The sequence below is a fragment of the Pogoniulus pusillus genome, chromosome 29, assembly GCF_015220805.1.
Source record: "Pogoniulus pusillus isolate bPogPus1 chromosome 29, bPogPus1.pri, whole genome shotgun sequence".
Classification (NCBI taxonomy): Eukaryota; Metazoa; Chordata; class Aves; order Piciformes; family Lybiidae; genus Pogoniulus; species Pogoniulus pusillus.
This window is the reverse complement of record NC_087292.1, coordinates 1377942-1393218: the sequence shown is the minus strand read 5'-3', so window position 1 is coordinate 1393218 and position 15277 is coordinate 1377942. Positions and strand designations below refer to the sequence as shown.

The 15277-nt window shown below is 63.0% G+C and overlaps 1 protein-coding gene across 10 annotated transcripts in view; it reads left to right on the top strand.

Annotated features, from left to right (window-relative positions):
- The window catches only part of EPB41L1 (erythrocyte membrane protein band 4.1 like 1), a 96126-nt gene that overhangs the window by 56027 nt on the left and 24822 nt on the right, over window positions 1-15277 (top strand). For 5 of the 10 annotated variants that reach the window (XM_064167762.1, XM_064167761.1, XM_064167756.1 and 2 more), the window contains 12 exons: window positions 1043-1147; window positions 1223-1265; window positions 1904-1979; window positions 2589-2807; window positions 3751-3838; window positions 4085-4237; window positions 5517-5614; window positions 6654-6829; window positions 8428-8576; window positions 9716-9751; window positions 11513-11704; window positions 13005-13103. In XM_064167762.1, the coding sequence (XP_064023832.1) occupies window positions 1043-1147; window positions 1223-1265; window positions 1904-1979; window positions 2589-2807; window positions 3751-3838; window positions 4085-4237; window positions 5517-5614; window positions 6654-6829; window positions 8428-8576; window positions 9716-9751; window positions 11513-11704; window positions 13005-13103 (1434 nt within the window). The remainder of the gene's footprint in view (window positions 1-1042; window positions 1148-1222; window positions 1266-1903; window positions 1980-2588; window positions 2808-3750; window positions 3839-4084; window positions 4238-5516; window positions 5615-6653; window positions 6830-8427; window positions 8577-9715; window positions 9752-11512; window positions 11705-13004; window positions 13104-15277) is intronic. The other 5 variants (XM_064167765.1, XM_064167763.1, XM_064167760.1 and 2 more) reach the window with 3 other exon arrangements.

The window sequence follows — 15277 nt, the reverse complement described above, 5'->3', positions numbered from 1 at the left end:
CCTGCAGCCTGGGCAAGGCAGCACTGCTCTGCCCAGTGGCATCACCCTGCTGGCAGGGACATTTTTATGGACTGGTGACTTTGCTTTAAAATGTAAGCACTGAGGCTGCTCAGGAGCAGAAATCCAGAGCCTTTGCCAGGGAGACCTTGGCACTTGCTGCTGGCAGGAGGTTGAGTGTGGGCAGGGGGTTGGATTTGTGTTTAAACTGCCTCAAAGTCCTAAAGGGAGTCAGGGCACTCAGTGTGGTGCCCCTGTGTGTGCCATGGGTGAGCCCCTGCCTTCCAACCCCGAGTCAGCAGGAAGCAGGAGACCCAAGAAGGGCCCCCAGAGCTGCTGACAAGCTTTGCAGGGCAGCAGGAGCCTGGAGGTGCAGGCTGGGGGTGCCACTTGGTGCCCTGGGGTGAAGGTGCTGCAGTAAATGAATGTCCTGGCATGGGGGGATGGGAGCTGCCAGGCTGTAAACAGGGGAGAAGTGCCCATGGAGGGGGTTGCCCATCTCCATTGGCAAGCCTGAGCCTCGCTGCCACGGGTGCCAAAGGGAAGCTGAGGGGAACCCAGAGGGCTGGGTAAGGAGGGTGCCCCCCTGGTTTGTGTGCCAGGCTCTTCATGGCTTTGAGACACAGCCACCAGCAGCAGCAGGGAGGGTGTTGGAAAGGAGCTTGTCCCCTGGGCAGTGCCAGCTGCCGTGAGCCCTGCCACCTCTCTCTTCATCTGTCCCTGCTTCCTGTTGTGCCTGGCCTGGCATCACTGTCCCTTGGTGTGGCAGCGGATGAGCTGGGTGGGCACCAGGTCCCTCCAGCCTCTGGCACCTGCAACCTGCAGCACGCTGGCTGAGCTGCAGCATGCCCTGTCCACCCGGGTGCCCCCAGAGCAGCCTTGCCAGGCCAGAGGGCTTCTCCCCAGGGCAGCCCACGATGTGTGTGGGTGGTCGTCTGGAGTGCCAGGGCCTCCCTGCCGCTCCCCAGCGCTCCCTGCCTGCGCCTGCCAGCGCCGCCGGGCAGAGGGCAGCAGCTCAGCGCTGCCCTCTCCGTGTCCCTGACAGAAGCACGCCCGGGGCCAGGTCCTCTTCGACCTGGTGTGCGAACACCTCAACCTCCTGGAGAAGGACTACTTCGGGCTCACCTTCTGCGACTCGGACAGCCAGAAGGTGAGTGTGTGCCAGGGTCCTGCCGTGCCAGCTGCTGCTGCCCGGCGCCCCCTGACCTGCTGTCTCCTCCCGCAGAACTGGCTGGACCCCTCCAAGGAGATCAAGAAGCAGATCCGCAGTGAGTGCTGAGGGCTGCTGCACCCCCCCGGCCCTGCTGCTCCCCAGAGCCCCAGCAGGGCTGCTCCCCAGCTGCTCTGCGGGCACTGTGCCAGGCGGCCTGCGCCCAGCGCTTGCTGCTGCCTCTCCCTTACCCTCCTCTCCTCTCAGCGGTGGCAGGGGCGGGCACGAAGGACCCCATCTGTGCCACCAGAGAGCTGGCTGAGACCACCCTCACCTGCCCTGAGGAATGGGGGGAAGAGTGGGGGGCTTGCTGGGACAGGTCTTGGGGTGCCTTTGCCCATGCTGGTGCCTTGCTGGGGTGGCAGAAGGGCTGTTACCCAAGGTGCCACTGCCGAGGCTTTTGCTGTGCCATCGGTGGCCAGGCTGAGCTGACTGCTCCTGAGCTCCACAGGCTGCCTTGGCTTGGAAGGGACCTCGAAGCTCATCCAGCTCCAAGCCCTGCCGTGGGCAGGGACAGCTCCACTGGCCCAGGCCTTAAACCCTTCCAGGGATGCTTTTCTTCAGTCAGCTCCCTTGTCCCTGCCCTGTGCCAGGCTTGCAAAGGGTAGTGGGACCTTCAGTGGCTGCCTGGTTGCTCTTCCATGCCAGCATGCAGCCAGCCTGGGTAGTGCCCTTACTGCTGTCTCCCCTCCCTAGGTGGGCCCTGGAACTTTGCCTTCACTGTGAAGTTTTACCCTCCAGACCCTGCCCAGCTCACAGAGGACATCACAAGGTGAGGACTGCCCCTCCATGGGCACAGCTGCTGGGACAGCTCCCAGGGCACTGCCAGGAAGTGTGAGCAGGGCACAGTGGGGAGTTCCCTGCAGCTTCCTAGGCTGCTGCAGAGGGCATGGACCTCCAGTGGCAGTGCCCACAGAGAGCAGGGCACAGTGGAGTGTTCCCTGAAGCTTCCCAAGTCACTGCAGAGGGCATGGGCCTCCAGTGGCAGTGCCCACAGAGAGCTGGGCAGAGTGGGATGTTCTCTCCAGCTTCCCAGGCTGCTGCAGAGGGCATGGGCTTCCAGTGGCAGTGCCCAGAGAGAGCTGGGCAGAGTGGGATGTTCTCTCCAGCTTCCCAGGCTGCTGCAGAGGGCATGGGCTTCCAGTGGCAGTGCCCAGAGAGAGCTGGGCAGAGTGGGATGTTCTCTCCAGCTTCCCAGGCTGCTGCAGAGGGCATGGGCCTCCAGTGGCAGTGCCCAGAGAGAGCTGGGCAGAGTGGGATGTTCTCTCCAGCTTCCCAGGCTGCTGCAGAGGGCATGGACCTCCAGTGGCAGTGCCCAGAGAGAGCGGTGCCCAGGGGGGTGTTGAGTGCAGCCCAGCCTCAGGCTCTGCCCCTCCCGCAGATACTACCTGTGCCTGCAGCTGCGGGCAGACATCATCACGGGGCGCCTGCCCTGCTCCTTCGTCACCCACGCCCTGCTGGGCTCCTACGCGGTGCAGGCCGAGCTGGGCGACTACGACGGCGAGGAGCACCTGGGCAACTACGTGAGCGAGCTGCGCTTCGCGCCCAGCCAGACCCGCGAGCTGGAGGAGCGCATCATGGAGCTGCACAAGACCTACCGGTGAGCACCGCGGGGCACAGGCTGCCAGGGGCCCCGGGAGAGCTGCCAGCCCAGCCCCGGCCACAGCAGCAGCACAGAGTCCAGAGCAGGGCACTCAGGAACACATCCAGACAGGGCTGGAAAGGCTCCAGAGGAGGAGACTCCACAACCTCTCTGGGCAGCCTGTGCCAGGGCTCTGGGACCCTTCCAGCCAAGAAGTTCTTCCCCATGCTGAGCTGCAACCTCCTGTGCTGCAGTTTCCCTCCCTTGCCCTTGTCCTGTGGCAGGGCACAGGTGAGCAGAGGCTGTCCCTGTGCCTCCCTTCCTGCCCCCCAGCCCTCAGCTACCTACAGACATTGCTCAGGTCCCCTCTCAGCCTCTCCTCTGCAGACTCTCAGCCCCAGGGCTCTCAGCCTCTCCTCCTCAGGCAGCATCCTTGGAGCCCTCCCTTGGGCTCTCTCCAGCAGATCCCTGTCCCTCCTGAACTGGGGAGCCCAGAGCTGGGTGCAGGATTCCAGGTGGGGCTCAGCAGGGCAGAGCAGAGGGGCAGGAGAACCTCCCTAGCCCTGCTGGCCACACTCTTCTGAATGCCCCCCAGGACCCCACTGCCCCTCCTGCCTCCCAGGGCACACTGCTGCCCATGCAGAACTTGCTGCCCAGCAGCACTGCCAGGTGCTTCTCCCCAGGCTGCCCTCCAGCAGCCACCTCCCAGCCTGTGCTGCTGCAGTTGACTCTTCCTTCCCAGGGGCATGACTCTGCCCTCATCCCTGCTGAACCTCCTCAGGTTCCTCTCTGCCCAGCTCTGTCTGTCCAAGCCTCTCTGCATGGCCTCACAGCCTCCAGCTGCCTCAGCTGAGCCTCCCAGCTTGGCATCCTCAGCAAACCTGCCCAGCAGCCTCTGTCTGTCTGTCTGTGCCTCAGCCATGGCACTGCTGAAGATGTCTGTCTGTCTGTCTCCCTGCAGGGGAATGACTCCTGGGGAAGCAGAGATCCACTTCCTGGAGAATGCCAAGAAGCTCTCCATGTACGGGGTGGACCTGCACCATGCCAAGGTAGGGGGGAACAGGCAGTGCCAGCCCATCCTGTCCTTCCCTTCCTCCCACCAGCAAGGGCACAGCACAGTGCAGCCGGCTCGGGGTGGGACCAGAGGAGCTGCAGAGAGTCAGCCTGAGGCAGCAGCCTCTGCCAGCCGGTGCCACGGAGCAGAGCACCCAGTCAGAGGCTGCGTGGCACTGCTGGCCAGGCTGGCTCTGACTGGGCAGTGAGCAGTCCCCTCCTGTCCCCCTTGCCGCCGGCAGGACTCGGAGGGCATCGATATCATGCTGGGCGTCTGTGCCAACGGCCTGCTCATCTACCGGGACCGGCTGCGCATCAACCGCTTCGCCTGGCCCAAGATCCTCAAAATCTCCTACAAGAGAAGCAACTTCTACATCAAGATCCGCCCGGGTGAGGTGGGTGCTGCCCTGGGCACGGCCCCGGGCACGGCAGGCTGCTGCCCCTGCTGGACCGCGGCTGCCTGCTTGGCTCCAGCCTCCGCCCGAGCCAAGCCAGCGCATCCCCTGTGGCGCTGGGAGGCTTTCAGCCAGGGCCTGACGATGCACACTGGCATCTTCCCACTGGCACGGCGGCTCCAGCAGGCTGAGGGCACCGCAGGCTCCTTCGCCCACCAGCCAGGGGGGCACTGAGGGTTCATTCAGGATGTGCCTTCCAAGCTTAACAAAGCCCCACCGGGAGGCTTTTCCGCTGGTTGGCTGAGGGCTCTCCTCCCTGGCCTGCCATGTGCGCTGCTGCCTTTGTGCCCACGTGTGCCAGCGGGCGGGAGGGCAAGGACAGGGCATCTCAACTGCAGAGCCATGCCCTCCTGCCAAGAGGAGCTGTAAAAAGCTTTTTGTTTCTTGAGGGAATTTATCCTGCACTTAAAAAGCATTTAGAGTGGAGGAAAGGGCTTAGGCCAAAAGTGAGATCCCACCACGGGGACCTTCCCAGCGCTGCTCTGGACTCTCTTCTTGCATGCTCATGGCTCCTGCCAGGGAAACTTGAGGGCCTTGGCAAGGTGGCACCCGCCTCAGCCTGTCCTCTAGGGCAGCTGTCTTGCTCTGGAGGAGAGAGACCAAACATATCTTGGTCCAGAGGAGAGGGATTTGTTCATCTATGTTTCTGTGTGGTGCAATTAAGGCACAGGCGAGACCAAATCTCAACAGAGAGGTTCTGTATTAAAGGATAAGGTGACTGGAACAGAGAGAGAGAGAAGGGGGGAGAGAGAGAGAGAAGGGGAGAGAGAGAGGAGGGAGAGAGAGAGAGAAGGAGAGAAAGAAGGGGGGAGAGAGAGTGAGGGGGGGGAAATGGAGCAAGAGAGAAGAAGAGCAGGAAAGGGATTTTATTACCACACCCCCAATCACAGCATCACAGAATTAACCAGGTTGGAGGAGACCTCTGGGATCATCCAGCCCAACCTAGCACTGAACCCTTCTAATTAACCAACCCCTGGCACCAAATGCCTCACCCAGCCTCCTTTTAAACACCTCCAGGCACAGCCACTCCACCACCTCCCTGGGCAGCCCATTCCAGTGCCAATCACTCTCTCTCTGCCAACAACTTCCTCCTCACATCCAGCCTGAACCCGCCCTGGCACAGCTTGAGGCTGTGTCCCCTTCTTCTGGTGCTGGCTGCCTGGCAGCAGAGCCCAACCTCCACTCTGACTGCTGTGTCTCTGTGTCTCCCCCCTCCAAGTACGAACAATTTGAGAGCACCATTGGCTTCAAGCTGCCCAACCACCGCTCTGCCAAGCGCCTCTGGAAGGTCTGCATAGAGCATCACACCTTCTTCAGGTGAGGACACCTGGCCCACACCACCTCTTTCTCACAGGCAAACACTCTCCTGCCTCTGCCATGCTGGAGTGGGGGGGGGGACAACCCCAGGGAGGGCATGGATGGGGCTCACTGACAGCTCTGCGCCTCTTGGGGTCACAGAAGCACTCAGGTGGGCAAAGCCCCTCAGGACCCCCAAGCCCAAGCACTGACCCTGCTCTGCAAGGCTCACCCTGAGCCACAGCCCCAAGCACCACAGCCAAACACCTTCAAACACCTCCAGGCTTGGGGACTCCACCACCTCCCTGGGCAGCCTGTGCCAGGGCCTGACCACTCTTGCTGCCAAAGGACTTCTCCTCCTGGCCAGCCTAAGCCTGCCCTGCTGCAGCTTGAGGCCATTCCCTCTTCTTCTGCCACCAAGTACCTGTGAGCAGAGCCCAGCACCAACCTCTGCACAGCCTCCTCTCAGGCAGCTGCAGGCAGTGATGAGCTCTGCCCTCAGCCTCCTCCTCCTCCTCACACCAACCATGCCCAGCTCCCTCAGTCTCTCCTCATCAGATCTCTTCCCCAGCCCTTCCCCAGCTTCCCTGCCCTCCTCTGCACTGCCTCCAGCACCTCCTCAGCTCTCTTGTGCTGAGGTGCCCCAAACTGGACACAGCTGCTGAGCTGTGGCCTCACCAGAGCCCAGTGCCAGGGCACAATCCCCTCCCTGCCCCTGCTGGGCACAGCATTCCTGATCCCAGCCAGGCTGCCATTGGCTTTCTGTGCCACCTGGGCACTGCTGGCTCCTGCTCAGCTGCTTGCCCACTACAGCCCCCAGGTCCCTTTCTGCCAGGCACTTTCCAGCCACACTGCCCCAGGCCTGGAGTGTTGCTTGGGGTTGTTGTGGCCCAGGTGCAGGAGCTGGCACTTGGCCTTGCTGAAGCTCATCCCATTAACACTGGCCATAGACCCAGTCTACCCAAGCCCCTCTGCAGAGCCTCCATCAGCACTCACACCCAGCCCGGTGCCATCTGCCAAGCTGCTGCCGACACACCCTGGGTCTCTGCCACCCCCTTAGGCTGGTGTCCCCGGAGCCGCCGCCCAAGGGCTTCCTGGTGATGGGCTCCAAGTTCCGGTACAGCGGGCGGACGCAGGCGCAGACCCGCCAGGCCAGCGCCCTCATCGACCGCCCGGCGCCCTTCTTCGAGCGCTCCTGCAGCAAGCGCTGCACCATGTCCCGCAGCCTGGACGGAGGTAGGCACCGCCCCTGGGCGGGGCACAGGGCAGGGGGGCGGGGCACAGGGCAGGGGGGCGGAGCCGCCGCGCCTGGCCCCGCCCCCTCCCGCAGGGCTGCCCCTGGGCCGGGCACTGCCGCTGCAGGGTGGCAATGGACTGCCCGGGGGGGGGTCACTCCACTTCTGCCCTTGGAAGCCTTCTGGGCCCGGGGTGGTTGGGGGCTTGCTGCCCGGGCACGGTGCCAGCGCTGCGGCGGCAGGGCTGGGCTGGGGTCGGTTTGTAGCCGCGGTCATAGAATCACAGAATCAGAGAATCAGCCAGGCTGGAAGACAGCTCCAAGCTCAGCCAGCCCAGCCTAGCACCCAGCCCTGCCCAACCAACCAGACCATGGCACTAAGTGCCCCAGCCAGGCTTGGCTGCAACACCTCCAGCCACGGCCACTCCACCACCTCCCTGGGCAGCCCATTCCAATGCCAATCACTCTCTCTGCCAGCAACTTCCTCCTCACATCCAGCCTAGACCTGCCCTGGCACAGCTTGAGCCTGTGTCCCCTTCTTCTGCTGCTGGCTGCCTGGCAGCAGAGCCCAACCCCACCTGGCTACAGCCTCCCTGCAGGCAGCTGCAGGCAGCAATGAGTTCTGCCCTGAGCCTCCTCTGCTGCAGGCTGCACCCCCCCAGCTCCCTCAGCCTCTCCTCACAGGGCTGTGCTCCAGGCCCCTCCCCAGCCTTGCTGCCCTGCTCCAAACACCTTCCAGCACCTCAGCATCTCTCTGCAATGGAGGAGGCCAGAATTGGACACAGCACTCCAGGGGTGGCCTGAGCAGTGCTGAGCACAGGGGCAGAAGAACCTCCCTTGTCCTGCTGCCCACACTGCTCCTCAGCCAGCCCAGGATGCCATTGGCTCTGCTGCCCACCTGGGCACTGCTGCCTCCTCTTCAGCTCCTCTCTCCCACCACCCCCAGCTCCCTCTCTGTCTGGCTGCTCTCAGCCACTCTGGCCCCAGCCTGTAGTGCTGCTTGGGGTTGTTGTGGCCAAAGTGCAGAACCCTGCACTTGGCCTTGTTCAGTTGTTGAAGCATCTGCAGCTCCTCAGTGCTCCTGCTGCTCTCCCTCAGGGGCAGGGTTTCAGGGGCTCAGGGCTGCCCTCCTGTGCTGGGTGAGCGACTTAGAATCACAGAAGTGGCCTCCTGGCCGAGTCCTGCCCAGCTCCACTCCAACCTCACCTGCCCTGCAGCTCAGCCCCAAGCTCTGGAACGAGGAAGAGGCCCCCAGAGGTGGTCTTTGGGCACTTCCTGTCTAAGCCCTGCTCACTGGCTGCCTGTGCCATGGGGACAGGTGCCCACGGGTCAGGGGATGAGGCATGGGAGGTGGGCACCCACCTCAGGCTTCCCCCTGCAGCCTGTCCCTGTGGCAAAGAGTCTGTGCCCACCCCGAATGGGCACCCAAATGGGGTGGGCACAGAGCCTTTGCCATAGGGACAAGGCTGCCCCATGAGCAAGGGCAGTGCTGGGACCCGCTCGCCCTGGTGCCAGCTCTGAGCTGGCAGGGGCTGGGGTCGGCAGTGGCAAGGGAGCTGGGGGTGACCCCTCCGCTTCTCCCCACCCCCTCTGTGGGCAGAGTTCTCGCGCCCAGCCTCCGTCAGCGAGAACCACGACGGCGCCGCCGAGGGTGAGAGGCAGGATGAGGATGGTGAACCTGGCAGCAGGAGGAGGTCCGAGGCAGAGGACGAGGAGGTCACCACCCCGACAAAGATCAAGGAGCTGAAGGTACAGAGGAGGCTGGCAGGGGAGGAGTGGGCTGGCACGTACCTGGAAGGGCAGCGGGCGCAGGTGGCAGGGCTGGATCACATCCAGCACAGAAGCCTCTCGCTGCCAGCTGTGCCCCTTAGGATATGGCTCTTAGCATCAGTGGTGGATATGGAGCTGTGGGGGAGGGCTGGGATGAACTCTGACTTCCCTGCTGCTTCCAGGTGGTCTCAAGGCTTGTCCCCAGGGAGGGCTGGAGCTGGCAGCAGCCTCACTCTGGGACTAGGATGGGGACAGGACAGGCACAGTCATGCCTGGAGTGGCTGAGGGATTTGGGGCCAGGTGGTCAAGGAGGACACCAGCAGCCTGGCCTGGATCAGCCATGGTGTGGGCAGCAGGAGCAGGGCAGGGATGGTGCCCCTGGACTGGGCACTGCTGAGGGCACACCTTGAGCATTGGGTTCAGTTCTGGGACCACACTCCCAGAAGGACACTGAGGAGCTGCAGCAGGGCCAGAGGAGGCCAGCAAAGGTGGGGAAGGGTCTGGAGAAGAGGGCTGGGGAGGAGCAGCTGAGGGAGCTGGGGGGGTTGGGGTGGAGAAGAGGAGGCTGAGGGCAGAGCTCATTGCTCTCTGCAGCTCCCTGAGAGGAGGCTGCAGGCAGCTGGGGTTGGGCTCTGCTGCCTGGGGTCAGGGGATGGAAGGAGAGGAAATGTCCTGAAATGGAGCCAGGGGAGGGTCAGGTTGGAGAGGAGGACAAATGTCTTTGGTGCCAGAGTGGTGAGGGATTGGCACAGGCTGCCCAGGGAGGTGGTGGAGTGCCCATAGCTGGAGGTGTTCCAGAACTGTGTGGCCATGGCACTTGGGGCCAGGGTTTGGTGGCCCTGGTGGGGCTGAGCTGAGGGTTGGAGTGGATGACCTCAGAGAGCTCTGCCAGCCCAACCAACTCTGTGATTCTCCGTCTGACACTGCCTGGGCACAGCCCACCCACTCCCTACCCAGTGCCCTGGGCTGGCCCGGGGACACCTCAGCCCCGTGCTGTGAGGGGAGGGGGGAGGGTTCTCAGTCCTGCCCCTGCCAGCCCAGCTGCAGAACTGCGATGTCTGTGATGAGCTCCCCGGACTGACCCTGCTGGTTACTTTTAACCCTCTCTTTGCTGCCAGCCGGAGCACGAAACAACCCCCAGGCACAAGCAGGAGGTATTTTCTCTCTGGAGTATCTTAGTCCTCATCAGTGCATCGTATTGTCCATCCTTCCCAAGCCACCCCGGCTGCCACCCTGCTTCCTGGGATACCAGATGCCCTGGCACAGGGGGGTTGGATGCCAGAGCAGCCCAGTCAGCAGAGAGCTGGGGTCTGCCCCAGCAGGCACATGGCATCTTCTATCCCACTAAGGAAGGTGGTCCTGGTGGTCCTGGTTGTCTGTGTGAGCAGAAGCCCTCCCAGGCTGCCCCCAGGGCCCGCGGGGGTGCCCTGGCTTCTGCTGTGCTCCTGACCACGCCGTGTCCTCACCTCGTGTGTCCTCTGCCCCCAGCCCTGTCCCCAGCTCTCCCCTGGAGGTTGGGGCTGTGGCTCCTGCTGTGCTCGGCTGCCTGCTCTGCTTATGCCTGCCCTCAGCTGCCACCCTCCCTGCCCTGCCCTGCCCTGCCCTGCCCTGCCCAGCTGCCCTGCTCCCCGCAGCCATCCTGCCCGGGAAAGGGGGCAAAGGGGGCTCGGACACACCTTTGGTGCCTGCTCAGCTGCCTGTAGGGGCACTCCCACCCTGTGCCAGCAGGCAGGTGCCTGCAGGGCAGAAGGCAGACAGTTGTGGAGCAGAGGGAGGCTGTGTCCTCCGCTGCAGGGACCCCCCCAGGAGAGACTCATCCCAAACGAAATCCACGGCTGCCCCCTGAAGGTTCTCCCTCTGCTCACCATGGAAGATGGATCCTGGCTGGAGCTGCCAGCACAGGCAACTGCAGCCAGGCCTTGGGTTTGCTGTGCTGGCATCACACAGCCCTCACCATCCTGCCTGGCACCTCAGGGCAGACCCTGCTGGGGCAGTAGGCACCGGTCCTGGTCCCTCCCATGCCCACCTCATTTCTGCATGTGCATGTGCTGCTCCCCCAGCCCCAGCACCCCCCAGCCCAGAGGTGGGCAAACCATGAGGCACTTCTCCCCAGCTCAGACACGGGGGTGCACGGCAGGGGCCTGCTGGTGCCACTGCAGAGAGCTTGCAGGAGCTGCAGGGTTGGGCAGGGGTCTCGGGGGTCTCTGGGCTGTTGCTGAGGAGGGAGCCTGGGGAGGTGCTTTGGGTGACTCCTTTCGAGCCTCAGCAGAGGTCTGAGTTGGAAGCAGAGGCAGGGCTCTGGCTCCTGCTGGTGCTTGCTCTGCCGTGGTTTGCCCGCCTCTGTGGCAGGAGGAGGGAGCTGCCCTGGTGCCTGTGCCAGCACAGGACGCTGCTGCTAACCCCTCAGTGCCCCCGCAGCGCTGCCAGCTCTCCTCTCTCCACAACAGGCCAGAGCCCGCTCAGGCTGCCCCTGGGCACCGGCTTGGACTCGTGCTGGAGCCCAGCCCTTAACCCCCTGCCCTTTAAGGAGCTCCTCTGGAGGCGCTGCTGGGGGCAGAGGCTCAGACTCCTGCGTGCCTGGCAGCAGGGGAGGCTGCCCATGCTTCCGTGCCCGTCCCGGGGGGAGCCCAGCGCTGTCCCTGCAGGGGGCTGGGCTGCTCCTCGGCAGGCAGTGCTGGGGACACATGGTCCCCTTCTCGGGGAGCAGCCTCCCCACACCGGGGCACCTGCTGCCCTCCTGCTGCTCCCTGAGGCCACCCGAGAGAGAGCTGCAGAGCAGGCTGCCCTGGCGCTGTGCCCGTGGCTCTTGAGACCCTGGCCCAGTGTGCCACAGCCCCTCCCGGCGCCCCTGCTGCCCTCTGCCCTGGGCTGGTGCTCTGACCGTGGCTGTCTCCCTCTCTCTCTCTCTCCCCAAGTTTTTAGACAAGCCAGAAGATGTCCTGCTGAAGCACCAGGCCAGCATCAACGAGCTGAAGCGGACCCTGAAGGAGCCCAACAGCAAGCTGGTGCACAGGGACCGCGACAGGAGGCTGCCTTCCTCACCAGCCTCTTCCTCACCCAAGCACGAGGATGAGACGCCCAAGGGAACCCCAGAGAAGGCCACCGAGGTTTGTGCTGCTGCTGCTGCTGCTCTCCTGGGGGAGGCCAAACTGCTCAGCTCTGGGGTGGTCTCTGTGCCTCTGCCTCCTGGGGCAGCATGGTGACAGCTTCCTGCTGGGAAGATGGGGTGGGGGGGCCGGGCAGGGGGTCTTTTGCCAGGCTCTGGGCTCTGTGCCAAGCCAACCACGTTCACACTGCTGCTGGGCACCTCCCCTCGTGTCTGGGCACTGCGTGGGATTGAGCTCATCCTTCTCTGGGGGGCAGTGTTTTGGGGGTACCTGAAAGCTGGGCTGTGGCTCTGTTGGCTTCCCTCACCCCTCATACCAGCAGGGCTGCCATGGGGTGGTGCCCGGTGCAGTTCTTGCCCGAGGGCTCTCCTTAGCAGAGCAGGAGCAGGTGCCTGCATGGAGGTGCCCCATGGTACTCCCACCAGCTGTGCCCTATGGGGAGGGAGTGGGCAGAGAAGTGAGCAGTGCCTCGCTGGTACCCTGCACACAGGTGCCCCTGTCCTGATGTTATGCCTGCTGGCTTTGCAGTGCAACTGTGACCATGAAAGGAGGGCACCTGGGGAGCTGGAACTGAGTGGGTGCCAGGGGATGCAGGGCCCCTGGTGCCATGTGAGGGGCACAGGTGTGGTGCTCTGTGTTGCTGAGCTCCTGGTTGACTTACTATAGGTAGCATGTGGCAAGGGCTGTCAGCCTGGATGCCCTCTCCCTGCCAGGGACACTCCCTGCTCCCTTGCCAGTGTTTCACTCTGTCATGGGGACTCTAGAGCTGGTCCTGTGCCTGCACCATTGGGCATGGCACCAGGCAGGGTGGATGCCACACACAAGGCCCACTTTGCCTTGAGACACTTGCAGAGCAAGTGAGGACGTGAGGCTGGGCTGTGAGGAGGGCGCGGGGCGCTGTGGGGCAGCAGTGCCAGGGGCTGTCTGCAGGGCACTCGTGATGGGCACCGTGTGGCTGCTGCTCCCCAGCACCGAGCACAGCCCTGGGGCTGCAGGGTGAGCCCAGCAGAGGTGAGCTCACAGCCCCAGCCCAGAGCACTGAGCTGGGAAGAGGCAGAAGAGCTTCACCTTGTGTCTCTTACAAGCAACTGTGTAAGGTGCAGAGCTGTAAAAGGAGCCTCTAGAGCTGGCACAGCTGCGGCCTCTGTCCATCCACCCCTCCCTCCACCCACCATTTGTTCCTCTCTCCTTCTCATGTGCTCTCTCTCTCTCTTTCTCTCTCTCCCTGTCCCTGTCCCTGTCTCTCTCTGTCTCTGTCTCTGTCTCTCCTGTGGGTGCTGGGGTTGCCCTGCTGGCACAGACGATGGAAGAGGACAGCCTAGACGGTCTTTCAGCCGGGCACGGAGCCTCCCTAAGCATGGAGTCTTTCACGCAGAAAAGCCTTGTCTCCTCTCCTGAGGTTGTCACCAGCCTGCTGCTCTCCCCACCCCTCTCCCTCCCCGTGGGCCCTCCAGCCTGCTGAGGTGGTTCCTGCCCCCAGCCCCCAGCAGTGCTTGGGCCATCAGCTGGCACCCCTGGCAGGGTTCCTTCCCCAGCATCCTTTGCCAGGGCAGGGCTGTAGGTGAAATCTGCTCCCCCCTGGCTGGCTCTTCTGGGCTGTGAGACAGGGTCCTGGCAGAGACCTTGCCGTGGAGCCCTGCTCTGCACCCCTCCAGGGGTGGGTGTGCTCTGGGTGAGGGGGCCACGCTGGAGGCCGGTGGCACAGGCACTCTGTGGGTGTCCACGCTGGATGTAAGCAGGCAGGCAGCTGCAGGCTCTCTTTAGCAATCCCTTTCTGCTGTCCTTGCACTTTGGCTCCAGTTTCCTGGGCCCTGGCACCCCAAATCAGGGCCTCTCTGGAGCCATCATAAAGGTTGGACTTAGGCATGTACAAAGCAGGGGCATGCAGGTGCCCACAGGTGAGGAACAGAGGCTCTTGGCACAGCAGGGCTCATCTCAGGTGGTGGTGGTGCCTGTTCCCCAGGACAGCTGAGAGCAGGCACCACTCAGAGAAGAAAATGAGTCTTGGAGGCTTGGTTTTGGTGTGGTTGGACCCTGCTGCAGGGTGGTGCCCGATGATGCTGGGGTCACATCCTGCCTGAGAGCCCCCAGATGAGCCAGCAGAGCAGGAGCAGCACCAGGCAGGAGGGCAGATGGGGCAGGGGCACAGCTGGTCCCACTCTGGCTGCCTGTCAGCTCCTTCAGTTAGGGCAGAAGCTGCCAGCATCAGCAGGCACCAACGCAGCTGGAGCCTGAAGCTGGGCTGGCTGGAGCACAGCTCCTCGGGGGGCAGTGTGGGGGTGAGTGAGGGCTTGGGCACAGCCTCGGCCTCCAGCAAGGACACTGAGGCCCTTCATGGTGCTTAGGCTTTGCAGCAGCATCTCCTGCCCCACACTGAGACCCTCTAGGGACCAGTATTTAGGAGCTGGGGGGCAGAAGCAGCAGAAGCAGAGGGCTGGGTGCTAGGTTGGACTGGATGAGCTTGGAGGTCTCTTCCAATCTGGCTGATTCTGTGATCCTACGAAGTGAGCTTTGCACACAGCTCTTCAATCAGAGCCTTCCCCTCTGCCCTCTGGGCACCCTCGGTGTGCCAGGGCTGTGCTGAGGTGGCCTCACCAGCTGTTAGTGGCTGAGGCTCAGCAGTTGAGATGCAGACACTTGTCCTCCCTTGGCCTCTGATTGCCAGGAGGAATCTGTGGCCCTAAGAGGGTAAAAACTTAAGTCCAGCACATCTGCAGAGCTTGGGGCTCTCATCATGCTCAGCCAAGAGCTCCCTTGGTGCCCATGGGCTTCAGACTTGCTGGGGTTGGCTTCTCCCCCTAAGTTCCCCCCATCCCTCCCCATGGAGGACCAGAGGGCTGGGAGCTGCAGGCAGTCCCCCAGCTCTGGGTGCCAAAGCAGCCCAGGTTGCTGCTTCGGTGTTTCAGGTTCATTCCTTCTCCTCTCCTTGCCATGAGGCTGGCCTGGTGCTTTCCTGTCAGGTGAGCTGGGTCCCTCTGAGGAGCACATAAAGGTGGCAGAGACATTGGAGGGTGGCAGAGGAGGAAGCCTTCTGCCTGCCCTGGCTCCTGGAGCTTGTTGGCAGGGGCAGAAGGCTGTGTCAGCTTCGTGCTCTTGTTTCTTTGCTTCCCACAAGCTCACTGCCTCCTGTCATGTGTAGGCCACAGGGAGAGAGGCTCTGCCAGGTGCTCCAGCAGATGTGTTGGGAGCAGAAGTATGAAAGGTGATTATCCCAGGGGAAGTCAGGGTTGCTCTATGGACCCTTCCCAGCATCATCCCTTCTTAGGCTGGGCTCCTGCTTTGGCACATGTTGTCCTTCCAGCCTGCTGATCTCTCAAGCTCCAGAAGTGTCCAGATACCTGCTCTGGGCATCCCCAAGGTTCCTGGAGACTAAAGGGCTGTGGAAACAGAGCTGTCCCTGCAGAGCAGAGTTCAGGTCAGAGCTCAGAGCAGTTGGCTGTTCTGTGGAGGTGGTTGTGCTCATCCCACCAAAGTCTGAGGAGAAGGGAGCTGATTTGGACAGAAAAGTGGAGCTTTGGGATTTTCCTTGCTGGTTAGGAGGTGCTGCCATGGACAACCACATCATTCCAGGCT